Source organism: Episyrphus balteatus, chromosome 2 (genome assembly GCF_945859705.1).
Source record: "Episyrphus balteatus chromosome 2, idEpiBalt1.1, whole genome shotgun sequence".
NCBI lineage: Eukaryota > Metazoa > Arthropoda > Insecta > Diptera > Syrphidae > Episyrphus > Episyrphus balteatus.
The window spans coordinates 63,136,023-63,160,087 of record NC_079135.1 but is presented as its reverse complement, the minus strand read 5'-3'; the positions used below and the strand labels follow the sequence as shown (position 1 = coordinate 63,160,087).

The 24,065-nt window shown below is 33.5% G+C and overlaps 1 protein-coding gene across 1 annotated transcript; it reads right to left on the bottom strand.

Moving 5' to 3' along the window:
• Nucleotides 1-3,244: 3,244 nt before the first annotated feature.
• LOC129912527 (NPC intracellular cholesterol transporter 2 homolog a) lies at nt 3,245-22,383 on the bottom strand. The gene is made up of 4 exons (XM_055990821.1): nt 22,212-22,383; nt 3,718-3,831; nt 3,483-3,658; nt 3,245-3,427 (listed from the first exon to the last, which is right to left on the bottom strand). Exons 1-4 carry the CDS (start codon nt 22,282-22,284, stop codon nt 3,344-3,346), a joined length of 447 nt encoding a protein of 148 aa, XP_055846796.1. The 5' UTR covers nt 22,285-22,383; the 3' UTR covers nt 3,245-3,343.
• Nucleotides 22,384-24,065: the final 1,682 nt, after the last annotated feature.

The following is a 24,065-nucleotide window of genomic DNA, read 5'->3' as shown; positions in this document are numbered from 1 at the left end:
TTTATTTGAAAAAATAAATGATTTTTAGCATTTACATTTTCCAAACTTGGTCAATTAATTAAAAGTAGGTACAATTAATAAAAAGGACTATCACCGACTAATTTCTATAAGTCGGTTAATGTGGTTGCAGTCCTCGTAAAATGCCACATGTTCCGAAAAAATAGATAAAACGTCCTTAACAATTATTCCTGACAGACCAACCCCTTATATTTTAGAAAAAGAAGGTGCAATAAAGACGAGATCGTTAATAAAACATCAAGCTTTTCAAATGTCTCTGTTAAAAAATATTTCTAATATTTTTTATTTATATTAAGAACATACATACATTTTGAAAAAAAAGAGCTTGTTTCTAATTATTTTTCGACCACTGTATATAAAAAAACAATTTCTGCATATCAACTTTTATTTTTTAATATTTCGAGTAAGTAAATAATTATGTAAGTATTTTGTGGCCCTTTTCCTAAAAGTCCCGGAAGGCCCTTTGACTTCCAGTCCGCCCCTGATAAACCGGGAAATAAAATGCGACACATTGTGTCAAATATAAATTCACCCTCCGTTAAAATATCTAAATGGCTTGTAAGTGATATGAAAAAATATCCATTGCAAAGTTTTTCAGTAAAGATACTTTCGATTTCGTGGAAAAAACTAAGAACATCTTAATTGAAGAAGACGAAATTATGATTTCATTCGATGTCGAAGCCCTGTTCCCAAGTATTCCTATCAAAAACATCTTGAAAAGTTTGAGATAGACGGAAACAAAAAACATACATATTTAAAAACAGCTAAAGTATGTACATATGTCTCAAAACTATTTTCAATTTAGAAACAATTTTTACATAATTGAAGCTGGAACAAGTATGGGAAACCCTTTGTCCCCACTAATAGCGGAAGTTTTTATGTCGTCTTTCGAAACAAATTTGAACGAAAGAGGATTGCTCCCTAGAATTTGGTTTCGTTATGTAGATGATGTTTTTGCGGTGATAAAAAGAGGTGAAAATGATTTGGTATTAAATACCCTAAATTCGGAGTTCGATTCCATAAACTTCACCTATGAATCTTAAGAAAACCAAAAGCTAAATTTCTTAGACTTAACCCTGTCAAGAAAAAACGTACGAATTGAATTTGCCATATACAGGAAACCAACAACAACAAACAGGTACATCACTAACGACTCATACACCCCGATTCAACATAAACTCGCTGGCTTTCAATCGATGATCCATCGCCTATGTAAACTACCACTTTCAATTGCAAACTATGCCAGCGAGTACAACCTATTAAAAGATATTGCTGCCATCAATGGATACAATCCATTTATTATCGATCAATTGATAAATAAACACAACAAAAAACTCAAAAAATCAGAATTAACAACTCTATATAAACAAAATAAACAACTTGACGACAACAACAACACAGAAAGAGGATCGATGACGTATTTCCCACCCATCACAAACAAAATGCACACAAAATTAAAACAACAAAATATAGAATGCGTCTACTCCAGTAATGGCAAAATTAAAAACATGCTTGGATCAACCAAAGACAAATCCACAGTTGTACAAGCTGATAAAACATGTTACCAACAACCGGCGACTTGATGCATATGAAAGTCTTTATATCAACAACAACAACAATGTCATGAACAGTGATAATGGCAATATTATGTCACCTTTGTTTAACTTAATCTAAATGTTCTCTTTTACTCTAATTGTTATATGTAAAGCTTTCTTCAATTTTCTTCTTCTTTACTTTTGTACTTTCCTTTTAATTTCTTTTCTTTGTCAAATTAGTGTATAGCTGATGATGAACGATGAACCACAATTGGTTTGAAATGCATTCAAATAAAATGTAAAAATATTATAAATGAAAAATCGTTTTTGTTTTGTTTTATTTTTTCTAATGTTTGCAGTCATTAAGGAGTTTTATATTCTTGCTGAACAAATTAACGCGACTGCAATAAAAGTTCAATTTCTTTAAGAACATTGTTGGTTTTTCCATTAAATTACAAGTGTTCCTTAAAGACTCTAATAAAAACTCCATATGTTATTCTATATTTGTGCATTTATGGTATCTATTATATTTTTCTTAAAATCATTTAAAATGCTTTTAATAACGTTTCAGTTTCAGTCTTTTGTTAAAACTACTGAATTAGATATAATAAAGGGGGTGTGGGTTCTATCTTGACGTCCTGATTGCACTCTCACAACAAAATTTCCAAAATCCTGAGTACGCAAGATTTTGAGGCTATTTTGTTGCTACTGTGTCTCTCCAATCTTGAGCTCATTGATCCACTGCAACATTTATGCATTATTTTTGAAACTTTTATCTTTAAGCAAGCTTTTTTAAAAACTTAAAATAATTAACACTAATCGGCCTCAAATATCTGTATACTCAGATTTTAGAATTTACGTTGTTGAGATGGTACAACTTTTCGTTTGAAAAACGTTGACGCTATGGTTTTCTTTGGGGCCTCCCATTAGACCCTATGTAATTAAAATTTAATACCTGAACGCGACATCACGAAAACAAAAAAGCATTGGTCTTTAAAAACAACGCTTATTTTTTTTTTTTATTTAAGAGATTCAGAACTTAAGTGCCAGTTGTAAAAACGCGGATCAGCCTTGGTTCAGGAATTAAACTCGCCGATTTCGGCGGATTAGCTGCGGGTCAACTTCGGTTCAAGCATGGATGTGGCTATTTTTTCATATACATATATAGACCTTGAACCAGAGCTAAACCTACCAATTTCAGAAAATAAAAGTTGCTGATCCACGGATTAAATATTTGTACAACTGGCCCTAACAAAGCCAAAAGTAAAAGGTGTCTTTTTGGTGTTGACAGATTGCAATACAAAATGCGTTTATCAACTTTATTTAAATTCTTTACCTAGACAGTTGTATTATTTCTGAAAAGAAATTAATAAACTAATAATCAGTAACACCTACCCTTTTATGTTTTCCAATCATTTTCTACAAATATAGACATTAGCCCTGTTCCATTGGAGGTGGTAGTTTACTACTAGTAGATGTTTTTGTTAATCTAGAACTATCATCTACTCATGCTCTTCTTCCCGAGACTATACGATTTGTATTTGGTTGAAAGTGCGTTCCATTGAAAATCGCTAGTAATCTACTAGTAGTACTGCCACCTCCCAAAGGAAGGTCAAAGATAGCAACAACTCTTGCATACTCAGATTTTGAAATTTTCGTTTTGTGAGTGCTACAGAAATTGACTTATTCGCTTCTTACTAAAAACCCATTTTAATTTTGTTTTATTAAATATTTCTATTCACAATTCTCATACAACAATCAATAGTGCTACATGTGTGCTTTTTCGTTGTTTACTGAATTTTGGCAGGAATAAGGACACAAATAATATCGTCATTGTTTTGGTCTCTCAATTCCCATTTTACTTCAACGGTGACCTAAAAGATACATTTAAGCAAATTAAGCTTCAAATAATGTAAACATTTGTAATACCTTCGGATAGGCTTTTAAAACCGGTAACGTTGCTTTGTAACTGTAGCTGGTGTCCTTTGTAAGCGGACATGTCAATCCACTGTCAACGCAGGCATCTGGATTTTGTAGGTGAAAAGGCATTTCAACTCCCATTATTTTTCCGTGGACTATAGTTGTGATAGTTTGGACATCTTCGGCTAATAATTTAATATAAATATTATTTGTATGTAGTAAAAATTTCTTTTTTTTTTCTTACATAATGTCAATTCAATAGATATTGAAGCCGTCGTATTCCTTTTGAGAATGCAATCATTCTTTGTTGTATCACAGCCTGATATAACTACCTTAGTAAACTTTCCAATTTTTGAACCTGTAAGTAAGTTTAAGAAAAATTACAAAAATTGATTGAAACCGTATAGGCGGGAAGTCACATTTTCTACAAATTCAAATTTAGATTTATTGAGACTTATTTTTGATTACAATAAAGTGTTTATGTTTGAAATACATTAGTATTTAAAAAAACTGACTTAGAATTGGTCTAGCTCTAACATTTGAATATTTTAATTAATAGATTTGTTAATTCTATAATATGTTATTGTAACGATGAATTACTGAACTACTTTTAAGATAAAAGTCTGAACACACTACCTACTACTGCAAAGGTAGAAATGTGAACGGACCTTTAGTAATTAAGAAAATATTCCACTGAACACATCTCAAAATATCCCACTGAACACATCTAAAAATATCCCACTGAACACATCTAAAAATATCCCACTAGACTGGAAGTATGAAGTGCCCCTTCCTGGAAAGGAAGTTTCGAGAGGCAGGGACGAGAGCCTTCGAGGACGTTCTCGAGTCTCGAGATTCCGGTATAAAAGGGCAACGTAGACACCGACCGGACACAGTTTAATCTTGAAAGTGAAAGAGTACAGTACAAAGTGAAATAAAGTGTTGCGAATTGTTAGTAGTAAATAAAGTGCTTTAAAAGTGTGTTTGTTTGAGCGAATAATAAAAGTAAATTGAGTTGAAATAAAGTGTGTTCTTATTTGAACGGAAATATAAGTGGAAATTAAATAAGTTTTATTGTGAACCCGGAATAAAACATTACATTGGTGTCAGAAAAGTGGAATAAAACTTATTTATTTGTGCGAATCAGATAATTTCGCGAATAAAATAAAAAGTGCGCGTGTGTTTTAACAATAAAACATTTTGAAGTAAGTAAAAGTGCTCACTTAAAAAAGTTAAAATGGGTAAGACATTAAATCAGTTAAGTTTGACTGAGCTGAAGGCGGAATTAACTAAACGAGGTCTTCCTACTGCTGGATCGAAAAATGACCTCATTATTCGCCTGCAGGATTATTTAACCCAGAAAAGCGAAGATTTGGATACATTTCAATTCGAAGTTGAAATGGTAGAAGAACGAGTAAGTACTAGTTCCGATATGTCATCCATGATGGCTGTTCTCCTTGCAAAATTTGAAGAACAGAAAGATCAAATGGAACAGCAACGTAAAGAACAAAAGGATGAACAGAAGAATCTTCTCGAACAAATAGAGAAGCAACGTACCGAGCAAAGGAGTGAACAACAGAGTGTTCTCGAACAAATGGAAAAACAACGTACCGAGCAAAGGAGTGAACAACAGAGTGTTCTCGAACAAATGGAAAAACAACGTACCGAGCAAAAGAGTGAACAACAGAATCTTCTCGAAAAATTAGATGAACAGAAAAACATCATCCAAGGTAAGCTTGACGCGATCGAGAACAAGTTCGTTGCTATTGATGCTTCCATCAAATGCGTTGAAAAGCAATCTCAAGAAAAGTTCGAGAAAGTTGAAGAAAAACTCGAGAAAGTAGAAGGAAAGTTCGAGAAAGTGGATGACAAATTTGAAAAAAATGGAAGTTAAAACGCAAAGTATTACTGAGGAACTTGACAAGGTTCGGAAAATTAAGATCCGAGAAAGTTCTGGTGAGTACCCAAAGAAGAAGGAAATGCATCCACCAACATTTGATGGACAAAGTTCTTTCTCGATCTACAAGAAACAGTTTGAGGCAGCTGCAACAACAAATGGCTGGGATGACGAAGACAAATGTATAGCGCTGACTCTTGCTCTTAGAGGTCCTGCTGCTGAGTTGTTACAAACTTTACCACCAGAAAAGAATGGTAACTTTGACGCTCTTGTCCAGGTCATTGAAAAACGCTTTGGAGATGGCCATATGCAGGAAGTCTTCCGCGTACAACTCAATACAAGAGTCCAGAAAAGAGGAGAAACTCTGCAACAACTCCAAGCAGATATTGAAAGGTTAGCTCATCTGGCATATCCGACAGCAGGAGACGACATTATCAATCAGTTTGCGACAGAAGCCTTTGTACGTGCTGTATCTGATATAAATCTTCAGCGAGCAATTCAAACAGCTGGAAAACGTTCCCTTCCTGAAGCATTAGCGTTTGCACTGACTATGGAAGCAGCAGAACAGGCTTCTCAAGGCGTTCATCGGGTAAGAGAAGTTGCAGTGGAAGAATGCTCTTGTCAAAAACTCGCATTCCAAAGAAACCAGAGGGACGGAGCTGCTCGATGCTGGAACTGTAACAAGACCGGACATCTCCAGCGGCAGTGCAGATTGCCACCAAGAAGAACTGCTTGCCAACACTGTGGAAACAGGAATATTGCCCAACAACAGGTAAGCGATACAACCAACGCTCATCCTCAACTTGATTCCCATTCGGGAAACGAGAAGCTGGTTTCTGGTATCGATGGCCCCAGAACCACAATTCAAGTCTCACAGACTAAACGAGACAACAAAAGTCTGACAGTGGAGGCGACCATAAACAACAAACAACACGTGGCTACAATTGACACCGGTGCCACCGCCTCCATTGTACGAAGAGACTTGGTGAAGATGACATGGCTACATAACACCAACAGCTACCGTCTGAAGACCGCCACAGGAGAAGCAGCAAGAGTGTACGGAGAAGTTCGTCTTACGATCCGTGTAGCTGAACTAGAGTTTTCACATGTGTTTTTGGTGGCAGATATATGTGACGAGTGCATCATTGGAATCGACTTCATGAAGGAGCATGGAATCATTTTGGATATAGGTAATCAAGTCCTGAAATACAGAAATGTAGAGATTCCAATGGTCTATGGCAACGAAAACTCGACAACAATTAGAACTGTCATCAAAGAAGACATGTGCCTGCCTCCTTCTTCAGAAGTTTTTGTGTGGACCAAGTTAAAGGGGAACTTTGGAAGCCATCGATACCTCATGGTTGAACCAGAAGTTGAGCAAAGTTCCGAAAACATCATCATCGGGAAGACTCTTGTGGCACCAAAGAACAACATGGTACCTGTACGGATACTTAACATCAAACCGTACCCAATCAAGCTTAAGAAAGGAGAAGTTGTTGGGCAATGTGAATCTGTGGCCGCAATAACTAAGATCAACGAGGTGGATACACAGATGACTATGAACTCGGAGAAACTAAAGAAACAAATTCTCAATTCAGACAACCTGAGTCAACATCAGCTTAATGTTGCGGGAAGGCTTCTTCATGAATATGCTGATATCTTCTCTTCACCCAGCGGGCAATACGGCCGAACACAACTGGTGCAGCATCGAATCGATACAGGAGATGCTAGGCCGATTCGTCAACCAGCAAGACGTCTCCCCTTGGCCAAACAAGGTGAAGTTGAAGAAATGATAACAACAATGAAGAAAGACGGGCTAATCGAAAATTCCAAAAGCCCTTGGGCATCACCGGTAGTTCTCGTCAAAAAGAAGGATGGAAGCACTCGATTTCGTGTCGACTATCGCAGGCTGAATGATGTGACGAAGAAAGACAGCTACCCACTGCCAAGAATCAGTGATACTCTAGATGCAATGGAAGGAGCACGATGGTTTTCGACTTTGGATTTGAAGAGTGGCTACTGGCAGGTGGAAATCCATCCAGAAGATCGGGAAAAGACGGCTTTCTCCACAGGAAATGGTCTGTGGCAGTTTAATGTCATGCCGTTTGGGCTATGTAATGCCCCAGCTACTTTTGAGCGTTTGATGGAGTGCGTTTTGAATGGATTAACCTGGAAATCTTGCCTAGTCTATTTGGATGATGTCATCGTTTACGGAAAAACATTTGATGACCATTGTGAAAACCTAAAGGCTGTATTCCAGAGGCAACGAGAAGCACATCTTAAGTTGAATCCAAAGAAATGTGCACTTTTCAAGACCGAGGTTAAATATTTGGGGCATATCATCTCATCCCAAGGAGTGAAGACTGATCCTGAAAAAGTTGACACTGTGAAGAACTGGCCAACCCCTCAGGACAAGCATCAACTTCGGAGTTTCCTGGGTCTGGCAACGCACTATCGACGATTTGTGAAGGATTTTGCGAGAATCGCCAAAAGCTTGCACCAACTTACGGAGAAGGGTAAACCCTTTAAATGGTCAGGTGAGTGTGAGAAAAGCTTTCAGGAACTAAAGCTGCGGTTATGTGAAGCTCCTGTGCTGGCCTATCCGACTCCAGGCAAACAATTCATCATTGACGCAGATGCAAGTAATGTTGGAGTTGGTGCTGTTTTATCGCAAGTTCATGACGGAGAAGAAAAGGTCGTTGCCTATTTCAGCAAGGTACTCTCGAAACAAGAAAGAAATTATTGCGTGACCAGAAGGGAACTTCTAGCTCTAGTATTGGCAACAAAGCACTTCCATAAGTACATCTATGGACAGAAGTTCCTTCTTCGCACAGATCATGGTGCGCTAAATTGGCTTTTGAACTTCAAAAATCCAGAGGGTCAAGTAGCAAGATGGATCGAGATACTTCAGACGTATCAATGTCAGATTCAACATCGAAGAGGAAAGCTGCATTCAAATGCAGACGCATTATCTCGGCGCCCGTGCAAGCAAGACTGCAAGCATTGCACACGACTAGAAGAAAAGGAAGTTGTCGCTGTTAGAAGAACGAGAGCTGATCCCATTTGCAGCTGGAGTAATGAAGAACTCAGAATGGCCCAACAAGAAGATTCGGACATCGAACCCATCCTTGCATGGAAGGAACATCAAGAGAAACCAGAATGGGCCGACATCTCCGTCCGAAGCCCCACTCTAAAAGCATATTGGGCACAATGGGACTCACTTCATGTGCAAGAAGGGCTACTCAGGCGTAAGTGGGAATCCGCAGATGGTAAATCCTATGTAATGCAGCTAGTCGTACCTCAGTCAAAGGTAAATGATGTTCTCCGAGAGATGCACGGTGGAATTTTTGGAGGCCATTTAGGCATCAACAAGACGCTGGAAAAGCTACGACAGCAATTCTACTGGTTACGTATGAGAGAAGACGTTGAAAAGTGGTGCCGGAAATGTGATACTTGTGCCGCTAGCAAAGGACCAGCTAGAAAAATACAAAGCAAGATGCAGCAGTACAATGTGGGTGCACCTTTTGAGAGAATTGCAATAGACGTAGCAGGTCCTTTTCCCGAAACCAACAACGGAAATCGATACATCCTTGTAGTGATGGACTACTTCAGCAAATGGCCTGAGGCATTTGCCATTCCAAACCAGGAAACCAAAACAGTTGTGGATAAGATTGTCTTTCATTGGGTGAGCAGGTTCGGAGTACCCATGGAACTTCATTCCGACCAAGGAAGGAACTTCGAATCTAAGATCTTTCAAGAGGTTTGCTCACTCCTTGGCATCAAGAAGACGCGAACAACACCGCTTCATCCACAATCTGATGGGATGGTTGAGCGATTTAACAGGACACTTAAGGAACACCTGTCAAAAGTAGTCAATGATAATCAACGAGACTGGGACCGACATATTCCATTATTCTTGATGGCCTATAGAAGTGCAACACATAGTTCTACTGGACATACACCATCGGAAGTCCTATTTGGCTCAACAATACGCCTGCCAAGTGAGATAAAATTTGGAAGTGTTCCAAACGAGCCACATGAAATGGATGAGTACGTAGATAACCTGAAAGGAACACTGGCTGACATTCACCAACGGACAAGGACAAATATAAAAGCGTCTAGTGACAGGATGAAAACAAGATATGACGCACGAACGGCAGCAACAGGGTTTCAAGAAGGAGAACTTGTGTGGTTTTACAATCCCCACCGACAAAAGGGACTATCACCGAAGCTACAACAAAACTGGGAAGGCCCTTACACAGTAATAACCAGAATTAACGACGTAGTTTACCGTATACAAAGATAGGGGAATAAAACATTACATTATGGTAAGAAACTTATAAAGTAAAAGGAACAATTTTAGTGCTGCTCAAAAACACCTACATAATCTGTAGGTTTTCTTAAAACTAGATATAAAGACAAACGTACATACATATACAGGGTGTCCCGGGATGAGATAAGAAGATTTTGAGGGATGATTCTTGGGTATATTCTATCTGCAAAGTTGATACCCTTAAGCGATTTAAGAAAACGCTTACTTTGGTATGCCTTTAATCATGTTAATGTTAATAACTCCGTTAATACTTATGATAAAAACTTAATTAATGTCTTGATTTTTAGAAAAAATGCTATTCTTTGTACTTTTTAGAGATTTTACCTGGTGCAGGTTTTCCCAAATAACATAAAATCTATAAGTTTTCTGGCAAACTTGTGAACCACATTTTTGTTCATAATTGTTTTCTTCATAAGAATAAATTTATAAAATACTATGTTTATAACACATTTTTCGAAGAAAATCGGCCTCAAAGTCAAAAATTATCATGGGTAAGAAAAAAATAATTCCATTTAAAAATTAATATCTCAGCAATAAAGGATAATAACATTTCTTAAAGACGGGTACAAAGAATTGCATTTCTTCTAAATCAAGACATTAATGAAGTTTTTATCATAAGTATTAACGGAGTTATTAACATTATCATGAGTAAAGGCATACCAAAGTAAGCGTTTTCTTAAATCATCGCTAAAGGGTATCAACTTTGCAGATAGAGAGTTACTGTAGAACAATTTTTTTCTTAGAATATACCCAAGAATCATCCTTCAAAATCTTCTTATCTCATCCCGGGACACCCTGTATACAACTTAAAACTAATTGTCGGAGAGACAACCGTCGAATTACTTAGCTCATAAGGTTAGAGGTTAAAATTGGTGTCAAATGAAAGATATGTTGATACTGAAAATAGAAAAAAAATGGGGTTGCCTCTTCTAAAATGGGAACTTCTATGTGGCAACCCTATTTTAAAGGAAAAATTGTCATAAAACTAATACATTCATATATTTTTTGTTTGGCCAGATAACAAAATTTTTGAAATGCCCAACGAAAGTCAAAATAGTAAAAAACAAAATAATATAAAGAACGAAACCATTCAAATGTGGCAACCCTATTCAAAATTGAAAAATTGTCAAAAAACTAATACATTCATATATTGGTTGTTTGGCCAGATAACAAAACTTTTGAAATGCCCACCGAAAGTCAAAATAGTAAAAAATAATAATAAAATAATATAAAGAACGAGACCCTACAAATGTGGCAACCCTATTCAAATGAAAACAACACTGACAAAAATCTTCTTTGAACAAAACAGTATAACTTTTTATGCCCTAGAAAGCTAAACTATACACCATATTTTAGCTAAGACTCTCTTCCGTCAAAAAATGTTGAGTGCTTCCTCGCAAATGCAGACAAGTACTCAGCAACCCTACTCAAATGCTAAAAAACACTAAAATCACTTGTTTTTTGGCCAAAGTGTACCTATAATATTTGATAGAGTTAAAGGCTATAACTACGGTGACCATCCGTCCCGGTTTACCCGGGACTGTCCCGTATTTCTACAGCTTGTCCCGGGTTTTTATTTAAGAAACCCGGGACGTATAAGTGTCCCGTATTTTGTAATTTGTCCCGTGATTGTCCCGTATTTGCACATTCTCTGATTTTTGTATTCAATATTTTAAATACTTTGTACGGAAAACAAGAATACAGTGGTTCGAAATTTAAATTTTTCTAGTACGCTGCTGACGCAAAACGAAAAATTTTTTAAGTCTCCAAAGTAAAAAAAACGATTGAAAACTCTCCATATATTCTTGCACAGGTAAGAATTTCGTTGCCTAAGCTGCGTACTGTGCAACGAAAAGCAAAATTTTCGTTTACGATTTCGTTGTGCTGGTTATGTATGAAAATTTTCGTTTTTCCTCTAAACTAGGCTTTAGTTTTTTTTTTTAAATGTTCGTCAATTATTTAGTTCCAGCTTCTGTTTGTCAGGTTGCTACACCAGGAAAAATGTTTTCGAATAAAGAACAACATATGGAAGAGTAATGAACCCAGATAAGTTTCAAAACTTTTAAGGACATGTTAAAAATTGTGTTAAGGTTCTTACAGTTTCAAAACCATTTAAATAAAAATGTTAAAAAACAGCTCTCCCGAATTTGATTAAAAAATTATTTTTTTAGAAGTTATTAACAGACAATATTAAAAAACCATTTTCTTGATTTCTGATTTCGTAAACGACTTAAATGATTTCAACAAAAACGCTGCAATAAAATCGTTTAGGAAATCTTAATATCAAAAAAAGGAAGAATTATGAAAACTCATTTAAAAAAATTTTGAATTTTTTTAAAAATCAATATTTTCAAAACGATCCAACGAATTTTTTATCCGTCCCGGGTTTGGCTTCCAGAAATATGGTCACCGTAGCTATAACATACATAATATTTTAGCTAAGACTCTCTTCTATCTAAAAATGTCGGGTGCCACCTCGCAAATGCAGACAATGCTCGGCAACCCTTCTCAAATGCTAAAAAACACTAAAATCAATTAATTTTTGGCCAAAGTGTTTATTATTTGATAGAGTTACAGGCTATAACATACATAATCATGGTATAAAAAGAGAAGGTATGATCATTAGAGCCGCCATCTTACAAAATGGGCCAGTAAGGTTTTGATGTTTAATATTTGGCAAAGTCAAAAGCAACAACAATTTCCAAGACAAATTTGTTTACAGCAACAATTTCAATGGGCAGCTGTCAAAACCTTAAGTAGCCATTTTTAAGTTTTGGCAGTTCTCGATACAGAGTTTTTTCTAATGATCATACCTTCTCTTTTTATACCATGATACATAATATTTTAGCTAAGACTCTCTTCTGTCTAAAAAATGTTGGGTGCCACCTCGCAAATGCAGACAAGTACTCAGCAACCCTACTCAAATGCTAAAAAAAAAACTAAAATCACTTAATTTTTTGCCAAATTGTTTATTATTTGATTTGATATATAATACTTTAGCTAAGACTCTCTTCTGTCTAAAAAATGCAGACAAGTACTCGGCAACCCTACTCAAATGCTAAAAAAAAAACTAAAATCACTTAATTTTTGGCCAAAGTGTTCAATATATGATAGAGTTTAAGGCTATGGGCACGTTCAGGAAATATTAGGGACTAAATATTTAGGCAAAGTAATTTTCTGAACGGAAATTTGAGTAAATTGACTAAATTAGTTTGGATACACCATTATTGTCAAATTTCGAATTTTACTTGAGAATTTTACAGATCGCGTGGGGCAGACACATATAATTTCACTTTACTTTAATAAATAAATATTATTAATAATTATAACCGATAATGCACTTTTTACTCGTTTTTCTAACAAAAAGATTTAATTCTGTTGTAATTTAAAACATTCATCTGTCATGTTGAAAAAAAAATTTCCTAATTGCCTAACTTTCCAGTCAGCTTTTCAATGGGCACGTTCAGGAAATATAAGGGACTAGATATTTAGCTAACGTCATTTTCTGAACGGAAATTTGAGTAAATTGACTAAATTAGTTTGGATACACCATTATTGTCAAATTTCGAAATTTACTTGAGAATTTTAGATATCTCATGGGGCAGAAACCAAATTTTACTTCACTTAAATAAATAAATAAATATTATTATAACCGATAATGCACTTTTTACTCGTTTTTCACACAAATAAATTTAATTCTGCTATCATTATTTTATAATTAAAAACAATTAACTGTCATGTTGACAAAAAAAAACTTTCCTATCAGAAACCGAGAAATAACCTAAATATTGAGTCCCTAACGTTTCGGAACCTGCCTATAACATACATAATATTTTAGCTAATACTACGTTTCCACCTACCCTAAATCCTAGATTTAGCTAAGTAGATTTAGCTTAAATCTCGAGTTTTATTCTAAATCTCGGATTGAAAGTAGGTGAAAATCTTAGATTTAGGGTAGCTGAACCCAAATCTGAGATTTAGCGAAGTAGATTTAAAATAAATCTCGAGATTTATTCTAAATCTACTTAGCTAAATCTCGAAATTAGCGTAGGTGGAAACATAGTATAAGACTCTCTTCTGTCTAAAAAATGTTAGGTGCCACGTCATAGTAAGAAGTAAGAAGAAAACAAAAATTGGCTCTGGTTCTTTACAAAATTTTAGTTTGGTTTGACGTTTTGCATTTGAAAAAATTGTAGTTTTTGTGAAAATCTGTGTTAATCCGTCTCAAAAAAGAAATTTTAAAAGGATCGATTCTTCAAGAAAAAGTAGCGAATTTAATTTTCTTTGGAATTGATTTAAGGAAATAGGAGGTCTGTTTGGGTACTGCCTAAAACAGAAATATTTTTACTTTTTTCAACATTTTCAGCCCAATTCCAGTTTGGGAATGGTGTAGTTTTGTACATTATTTTTGACAAAAGTAGAAATATTTCTGTTTTAGGCAGTACCCAAACAGACCTAGTAGCGACTGCAGATCGATTTTGGTTTATTGGAGTTCGACATTGAAAAATTGTTACGTAAAGAAGTAGGTATTAATCTTGGGGGAATTATGATCGCGCAGTTTCTTTTTACGTTAGGTCTTTCTTAAAAGCTTCTCAAATAAAAAGGGTTTCATTTATAAATTGGCGTTAAATTTTTAACAAATAATTGTGTTTAATCAACACTTTTTCTTCATTATTACGACAAAATAATAAAGTGCACTGGGTCGCACGTTCTTGGAGTTTAAAAAACCTTTCGTCGGTGAAACCAGAAAAGTGTGTAGGTAACTCCAAATTTTCTGAAAATTAGATTTGAATGCAATCTGTTAGACGACTTCTACACGAAGACGTAGACGCACAAGATGCACATAAGAGTAAAGGAGAATTCGTTATTTCTCTCTCGCTTGTTCTCATGTGCATCTTGTGCGTCTCCGTCTTCGTGTAGAACCAAGACAAACCTAATATCACCATTCCTTAAACTCAGAATCCCCTTAAAGTTCATAGTTTTTATTTTATTAGCAAATTAGAAAATGAAAACTCATACAAATGCTTTCAAAACGATTTTGTTTTTTGCTCTCCTATAAAATTTGCTAAAATTGAGTTACACACTTTTCTGGTTTCACTGACGCTTTACATTAGTTAACTATTCAAAATGTAAAATCAATAATGGATTAATAATAAAAATTGTTTTTTTTTTTGCGAAAAAGGAAAACTAAAAACTAAAACAGCCTAATAAAAAACAGTGGAATATTTACACAAAAAAATTGGTCACATTCAACAAATAATACCTACTAAAAACGCCTGTTTTATTAGCATTGCTAACATTATTACGTTTAGAATTTTAATACAAAAATTAATAGGAATAAGGGCCAATTTTTCAATAGTCAGATAAACCTCAGTTAGAGCTTATTCCTAGGAATGCAAGTTTTTTTTATATCGACATTTATTCTTCTGATAGTCTATCTGACGATTGAAAAATCAGGGGTCGAATTACGGCATACGTTCGTTAACGAATGGTTGCTTATGTCCCTATCGTTTTCTAGTAATTAAATAGAGACAGAAATAATCAAAACGTTAACGTATGATCGTAATCTTGAGCCGTAATTCGACCCCAGGGCTAAAACAAAACAGGCTTAGAAGCAGTTTACCCATATCTAAGTCGAATTTGGAGCCCCCTCACACTACAAACTTTATACCGGCCGACAATTTAGTCGGTCTCTTAATCAGTGTGAAAATGTATGAGAGGGAAAGCTGGCACACTAAAACGACTGAGTATCGGCCGAGCAAAAAGTTTGTTTGATCGAAAAAAAGTTTGTTTTGCTAAACTATCGGCTGATAGAAAGTCTGTAGTGTGCGGGAGCTCTTAAAATCATAGCACTTTTTTAATTTGGATGTGAGATTTATGTTTTATTTTTTTTTAAATTGAGCTTTCGTTAAATGTGGGTCTGTTAACAAGGGAAGGGATTTTGAGAAAATTGCAATTACTCGAAAAATTTTTATGGGAGGTATACTTTCTAAGGAAGTTATTAGCCATTTTTTATTATCACTTGATCCATATAGATCATTAATTAAAATGTATTACAACAACTACATGAGATCTTGCAAGATTTCGATTCGTGATCCTGATGAAAAGCAAGATCACGATTCGTGATCCTGATGAAAAGCAAGATCTCATGTAGTTGTTGTAATACATTTTAAGTAATGATCTATATGGATCAAGTGATAATAAAAAACGGCTATTATTATCCAAATTTCAATATGATCCATCCGCCCGTTAAGGCTGCAGCTTCATGTTCAGATGGACTCACCGACGACGCACACTGGGGATTTTGCGGAAAAAATTCAAAGTTTTTCGGAGAACATTTTAAATAATTTTTCTAAATTCTAGAATAAGATCTGAATCAAATCAAAAAGAATTACTAAAATCGTACTCTTTGTTTATTTTTATAGCTTTGTGAAGGGACAAGTTGTTCAAAGTATAAAAAAAGAATTGAAAATACCCTGAAATTAAAGTTGTGTCAATTTTTTTCTTTCGACAGAACCAATTGGTTGCCAAATTAATTTTGTTAAAATATACTTTAAATTAAAAAAATTTTATAGATTTGGGTTCAGTAAGCTCAAAAATAATATTGGTTTCTTTCTAGCAGCTCTACTTTTTGAAATATTTGATTTTTCATATTTGGGGAAATATTCATACTAATTTTTAAGTTTTTCTTATTTTGAGCATTTGTTAAAATTTTCCAGAAAAATTTATATTAAACATGTATTTGGGGTCAATAAACCTAAAAATCACATTCATTTTTTTCTAGGAGCTCTATTTTTTGAAATATGTTAGTTAGATTTTATTATTACAAGCGTTCTTAAGGTTTTGTTCGAAAAATTTGTTTCAAATGTAATGTATTTCGGTTAAAATTTTTTAAATAAAAAAAAATTAACAAAAAAAAAATTTGTAGGAATTTCTATGCCTTTTCATGTATGAATAATTTAAAAACCAGGGGCGCTTTCATAAATGCATGGTTGCGCAAGTCTGACGAATGCAAAGCTTTCATTAATGCAAATGACAAATGTCAGGTGTTCATAAATGCAAAACGCAAATATTTGCAGCGCAAATGTGCAAATGAAAAAATTCTCATGCGCAATGAATTTAAACTTAAAGCAAGAAGAAACATGACGTAAAAGATGATACAGCTTTTCTTTGTTTCTCAATTCTGTCAAAATATTAGTTGGAAATTCAAAGTTCAAGTCAAAATAACAAAAATAGCCGCGAATTTCTTGGATATAATAAATTTGTAAATATTGACAGAAATATTAAAAAAAATTTTTTTTTTCTTAAAGGATGGAATTAAGATAATATATTGTTATTTGGAGAAGAGGCTGAATTGCAACTTAAAAAATTTGACAAAGGACGCAAATCTGAAAAAGTGTTCATAAATTCAAAGTAAAATACATGCGCAAATAGTTTTTCTGACATTAGTCTGATCGCAAATCACCGCATGTAAACAAAGCAACCATGCAATTATGAAAGCACCCCAGAGCTGCTAGAAAAAAAACTAATGTTATTTTTGGAATCGGCACCCTAAATTTAGTAAGAAATGATAAACCATGTTCTGTAAAATTTTTTTGTGTTGGACAGTGTAATCGATTTTAAAGTCAAAATTTGAAAAAAAGTTTTTTTTTTTTTTAAACACATCCAATACTATTGTTGTAAAGACCGTGGATTTCATTACAAATTTGAATGATAAAAGAAACTTCCCTAATTAAAGACTAAGCGAAGTAGATTTAAAATAAGTCTTGAGATTTATTCTAAATCTACTTAGCTAAATCTCGGATTTAGCATAGGTGGAAACATAGTATAAGTGTAGTTAAAGGGCCAGTTGTACAAATATTTAATCCGTGGTTCAGAAACTTTTATCTTCTGAAATCGGTGGTAAGGTTTCGGTTTAGCACTGGTGCAAGGTCCATAGCATAGGTGGAAACATAGTATAAGTGTAGTTTAAGGGCCAGATGTACAAATATTTAATCCGTGGTTCAGCAACTTTTATCTTCTGAAATCGGTGGTAAGGCTCAGGTTTAGCACTGGTGCAAGGTCCTCATGTGTAAAAATAGCCACATCCATGCTTGAACCGAAGTTGACCCGCAGCTAATCCCCCTAAATCGGTGGGTTGAATTCCTGATCCGAGGCTGAACAACGTTTGTACAACTGGTCCTTAGGGCCAACTTGGATGTGGCTATTTTTACATATGTGAACCTTGAACCAGTGCTGAACCGCAACCTTACCACCGATTTCAGAAGATAAAAGTTGCTGAACCACGGATTAAATATTTATACAACTAGCCCTAAGTGTGATCTGGTAATTTTCATTGCATTTTGATCTTGAAATTTGTCATATGAACGAAAAGGTGTTAGGTGGTCAATATTATAAAGTTAATGGCACTTCTATTTAATCTTGTTTGTTATATTTCAGACAAGGGTGAGTGCTTATCACGGACACTGTGAGTCCACTGCAATTCATATAGAGAGCTTGAAATTTAAATGTTTCATCTCCCAAAAATATGTTCGATGATATATTTAAAAAATGGTTTCTTTTTTTCAAAGAATCATCCAAAATACATGGTTGCACAATGCACATGATGAAATAACATAACAACTTTTGCAAAGAATTGCATCCCTTGCAAGAAGGTATTTATTTCATTTATTCATATTATACATCAAATGGATCTTTTTTATGTCTCCTTTTCTCTGATTATGATTGAGTTTTTGGGGAAAAACTTGAATGCTACGGAAATAAAAAATGTCAATGAAGTTATGTTTAAATATAATTTTTCTGAAATTAACTTCATTTATTTTTATTAATTAATTATTTTACCTGAGTGTAAACAAATGTATTCTTATGGCTCCTGATTTTTGCTGTGTATATGTAGTTGCTTATTTTTCCCACTTGTGTCGCATTTTGACTTTTTTAGTTGTCAAATTGAATAATAATAATTTCTGACGACTTATGGATAAAACAGATGTGCGGCACATCTGCACGCATCGCTGCATGCAGCGCTGCACCCAAACTACATGTGCATCACTTTTTTAAATTTTTGATGCCTATTTCTGTCAAAAAAATTGATAACCTTGATATTTTTTATAATTTTTTTTGTAAGAAAACGATAAAAATGGATTATAAGCGGTTAAAATGGAAGAAATAATTTAATTTATAAAACAAAACAAGATGGCTATGTTTTTTTTATGAATTCAATTAGTTCTTCCATTTTAAGGAAATCAAAAGTTATTTGAATTTTTGAATGATAGATTGTGTCAAATGCCGATATCAGTAATGCCAAATAGCAAGTATTATGTATTTTTGTTGAAACTTGGCATGGAATTTAGAAATAGAGACATGATGCAGATGCAGCTCTGCGCTGCATGTAGGTTTTTCTCCCATAAGAGCCCGTGTTATTTTATTTTGCTGCAGAGAAAAAACTGCCTGTTTTGCACATTAAACTGTCATACCGGAAAATTTCATCCAAATCGATTCAGTGGTTCAGTTTTTATTGAGTTTTTTTCGTACTCCCATACCAATTTCCCAGTGTGCGACGTACGCACAGACCCACGGAAGTCATGGCAAAACCCTACTACTTTTAATACGAACCCATCCAAATAGTAGAATTTATGCGTCTTATGTGATAGAATGTTAAATTTTAACTCCCATATTGATCAGATAACTAACAATGTTTACCCTTGGTTTTATTAAACGTTGGTCTAACAAGTTCAGGAATCCATATGTTATAAAATCCCCTTAAAACAACCCATCAGGCGCAGGCTTTTCTGCTCAGAATAGTTGTTTATTATTACTCAAGATATTATATAGTGGAGTAACTAAAGCTCAAAAATTGGCAATATTAGGGAACCCTGCCGAACAGCTTAGATTTTAATGATCCTTTTTTTTCAAACGTCGGTAATTAAAAATACTTTAAAGTCTATAGATTAAAAATTGCCGGTGTTGCCGTTTTGATTTTTTAAATTAAATTGAAGATTTTTGTGAACAAAAAACAAATTTTTTTTTTAATTTTTCTTAAATTTCATAAATTAATTGATACCAAAGAATTGTCTAGGAAATTCAAGGAAAAAAATATAGGGGAGTGAGGGACAATCTTCCATCGTTCAACCGATAGATGCAATTTTCTTATTAATTGACTTCAAACACAAAAAAAAAAACTGAACACAACGGCAACACCTACAATATTTAAATATACATTTTTAAAAAGCTAGAAGCCTAGTCATATTTGTAAAATTAAAATTAAGTTAATTGAATTAAGAGCTTTTGAAAAAATGGGAACTGAACTCAGATTTTTGGAAAAAAAATTGTTGAAAAAATTTTAACATGTCGTTTTAAAAACTTTTTCGTAATATAAAATGCATTTATTTTAAATTTTTTTGGCCACATTTATTATGATTTGAAGTTATAGAAGGAAATGTCAGTATGTATTACGGCTAATTAAAAAAATTAAAAAGTATATCATTTTCGAAGAACTTCTTTCAATGGAAGTTTTGAAAAAAAAATGTATTTATTTTTTTTTTTTAAGTACAACATCTAAATATAAAATTATTTTTTATTCATATAATAACCCTACTGTTGAAAGTTAAATAGCAAAAATTTAAAGTTCTTATTTACCAAAGTCTTTGAGAAAATTAATTATTTCAATGCAAAAATTCAGTTTTTATCAAAAAAACCCATTGAAATTGAAGTAATTTTAATTTTTTTTCAAAAGTGTGATATATATTACCTTTTCCAACTGATAATATTTATGGCCAAAATTTTTTTTAAAATAAACTCATATTTTATTAGAAAAAGTTTGGAAAAAAATCATTTTAAATTTTTTTAATAACATTTTTTTTTAATTCTGAGTTTGAGGACCATTTATTCAAAAACTTTTGATTAAATTTAATGGATTTAAATTTAAGAGATAAGAATGAGTTTCTGGTTTTTTTTTTAATTGTATTTTAAAATATTGTAGGTGTTGCCGTTGTTTTCAAAACATTTATGAGAAAAAAGCAATTATCGCTTAAACGATGGAAGATTGTCCCTTACTTCCTTATATTTTTTTTTCTTAAATTACCTAGAGAATCTTGTGCTATCATTTGTTTTATGAAATTTAAGCAAAAAAATGGTTTTGTTAAAAAAAAATTTAATTTTAATTTAAAAAAACACTACGCCAACATCGGCAATTTTTAACCTATAGACTTTAAAGTATTTTTAATTACCTACGTTTGAAAAAAAAAAAATCGTCAAAATCAGAACTGTTCGGCCGGGTTCCCTAAAAATTTGCTTTAGTTACTCCACTAATAGCCCGAATACTAAGTAGGCTGGAAAAAACAACGACAAAAACTTTGAAAAATCATATCTCATAAAAATATTCATAAATATTTTTTTAGATAAGATTTTCGAGTTTTCTGGGCTCAAATCTAAACGAAAAGTATAACGGCACTTAGTGTCCAAAAAGTTTTTATTTTTTTGTAAACTGTGTTATCAAAGTTTAAATACTAAAGACCAAAAGGTGTAATAAATAGGTACTATTGATTTTAATCCCCCGCAATGGCCTAAATCAATTGAAATAATATCACACCATCAGTGATTCACATGCCTAACACAGTCTAATTTTTTTTTTCTTCCCGAAAGTTTTCCAACGAAGACTGTTTAAGAGAAGGAATGTCGGGACAAAATCGAGACATTTTGTTCATCGGGACAGAGTCCAAATATAGTACAGAACCAAAATCGAATATCTGACAGCCTTAGTTTCACTGCTTCTGCAATATTGCTTTAGCTGTTCTCCAAGAATATTCAAATACTTTCTTGCGCTCGTGATTGCACGATATACAAAATAAATCAATTTAAATAATAACACATCATCAATGCAGTGATTCATATAACAGTCTCATTTTTTTCCCGAAAGTTGTCCAACGAAGACGGTTTAAGAAAAGGAATGTTGGGACAAAAAAAAAATTGTGTACATCGGGATAGGGTCCAAACATCGTACAGCCCTAGTTTCACTGCTTTTACAATATAACTTTAGCTGTTCTCCAAGAGTATTCAATTACTTCCTTGCGTTGGTGACGGCAGGATACACAAAAGGTTGTAACTATGTACATATTTTACTCTCCAAATAATTTTGGTTTTAATGCTCATACACACAATTAAAAAAAAAATACATTAATTGATTGATTTTGCATAATTCTAATACGCTCATTTAAAACATTGCCTTGACCAAAGAAATGACCCTAACAGTTATGAAAATCTTCAAAATCTATATGCTTTCCATTGCATTTAAATTCGATATAACTAATCTAATTAAAAGCGAAACAAAAACGAATTGCAATATGTACATTGTACATAGTTGGATTCGACTAAAATAAAAAATAAATACATTCAACTACCCAGAGGAAGCATTAATTTAATTAATGCCATACCCACGCTCTTACGAGCTTTTAATTCTTTACGAACTACAATTTAAGTAGTAAGTAGTACATTTTTGAATTTAATAAATTACCACAATCTTTGAACTGCAATCCACTGATAGACACAATAACTGATAAAAATAGGATCACAATAAATTGCTTCATTTTTGAGAATTTAAGGAAAAAAATGTCAACTTTTATCAATTTATTCACTCCCGTTAGACCGATATCAAGCTCATTTGACGGAAGACTAAACTAAACAAAATTTTATACGAATAAAGATTTTTTTTGAAAATGTATGTTTCTTGTTCTTAATCAGAACACAGTACAACTTTGTAGTGGGGTATTTCCACAAGGGTGGTATAGTATATGTATGGTGACCATTTTTTTCAATGACGAGAAAGAGGGAATTTTTTTTATTTAAAGCCAAGCTTAAATTTTAAGTGAGAACATTTTGGAGCTGCGCCTAACTCGGATGAAATTCTGGAATAAATTTTGTACGGGAGCTAAAATTTAGCTCGATCTACTTACTAGGCTAGATTATGTTGAAACTGGTTTAAAACTCTGTTTTAGCACAAATTACATCTAGCTGATGTAAGATCGATAATAATCGACTGAAAAGAATCGACGCGAACAAGATGGCATCAGATTCAAATCAAGTCACGACTCATGAAGCAACATCAGATTAATTCTGTAAGCCAATGTGTATTTAAATAAAAAAGTATTTGGAAAAAGAGAATTAGAATGACAATTTAGTTCTCCGTAAGAGGACAAGCGACTGTCCTCTTTAAGTTAAAATATTAGAGAGAACCCAATAACGAAAGAGGAACTGTTCTATGGAAAATAATAACTGGCCGAAATTTAAAGCAAAATTTTGTTAAACAAAAAAATTTTTTATTTAACTGATTTTTTTGAGAAAAACTAAAAAATGCAGTTTTATTGCAATTGCTATATTACTTCTGCAAAGTTTAATCAAAATCGTTAGAGCCGTTTTCGAGTAATTTGCTATAACTTGAAAAATTTGTATGGGGTACACTTTTTAAGCGAGATATGAAAAAAAACAACTTTCAGAATCCTATATAAATCATATGTACCAAATTTGACGAAAATCCGTCCACCCGCTTAGGATGGACGGGCGAACGGAATTCCGAAACCTACTTTTTCGGAATTCAAATTTTTTTTGACACGAAACTAATACTAGTCCTATAGAGTAAGTAAAATGTACAAATGGTCACCGTAATATGACAGTGAGCTCTGGACAGGCGTTTCTAATTGGTATTATCAAAATTTTATTGTTTAAATCTGCTTTCTTCATATTGTGAGCGTGTCTCACCATCACCACTCGGAAATGCTCTCATTTTCTCTGAGTTTTATTTCTTTACAATTTGTTTTTCTTATACATACTTACCTACATATTATTTTTTATTTTCGTTTGTTGGTTTTAAAAATAAAACTTATTATTGTGGGCTACTGACAATGATAATACGAGACGGGACGATAATAATATTATGTACTTACCTACCTACCTAGAGGCTTTACTCTATTGTGATCTTGTTTACGTATGCATATCAGTATTTTATTATAAAAGGGCATGTTAAGTTTGTCAAACATTATTAAAAGAAAATGAACAAAGTTCGTTTTCTACAATCTCAACTTGAGTCATTAAGTTTAGCAAATGCAATGCACCAACAATAAGACGATTTTCTGTTTTGTACTTGTGGTAGGTATTTAGGTCAAGTTATGCATTCGTGAAAAAAATCAAACTTGACATTAAACCAGACTTTGAAGATAGAGAACGCGAAAAAGCTGGGGTTCATTCCGTAACTCGATTATCGAAAAACGATATCATTTCGACGATGATTTGATTTCCGTTACTTCAATAATCACTATCGTCGGAAACGATATTGTTTTTTTTTTTTTTTTTTGACGTCATTACATTTTATAAA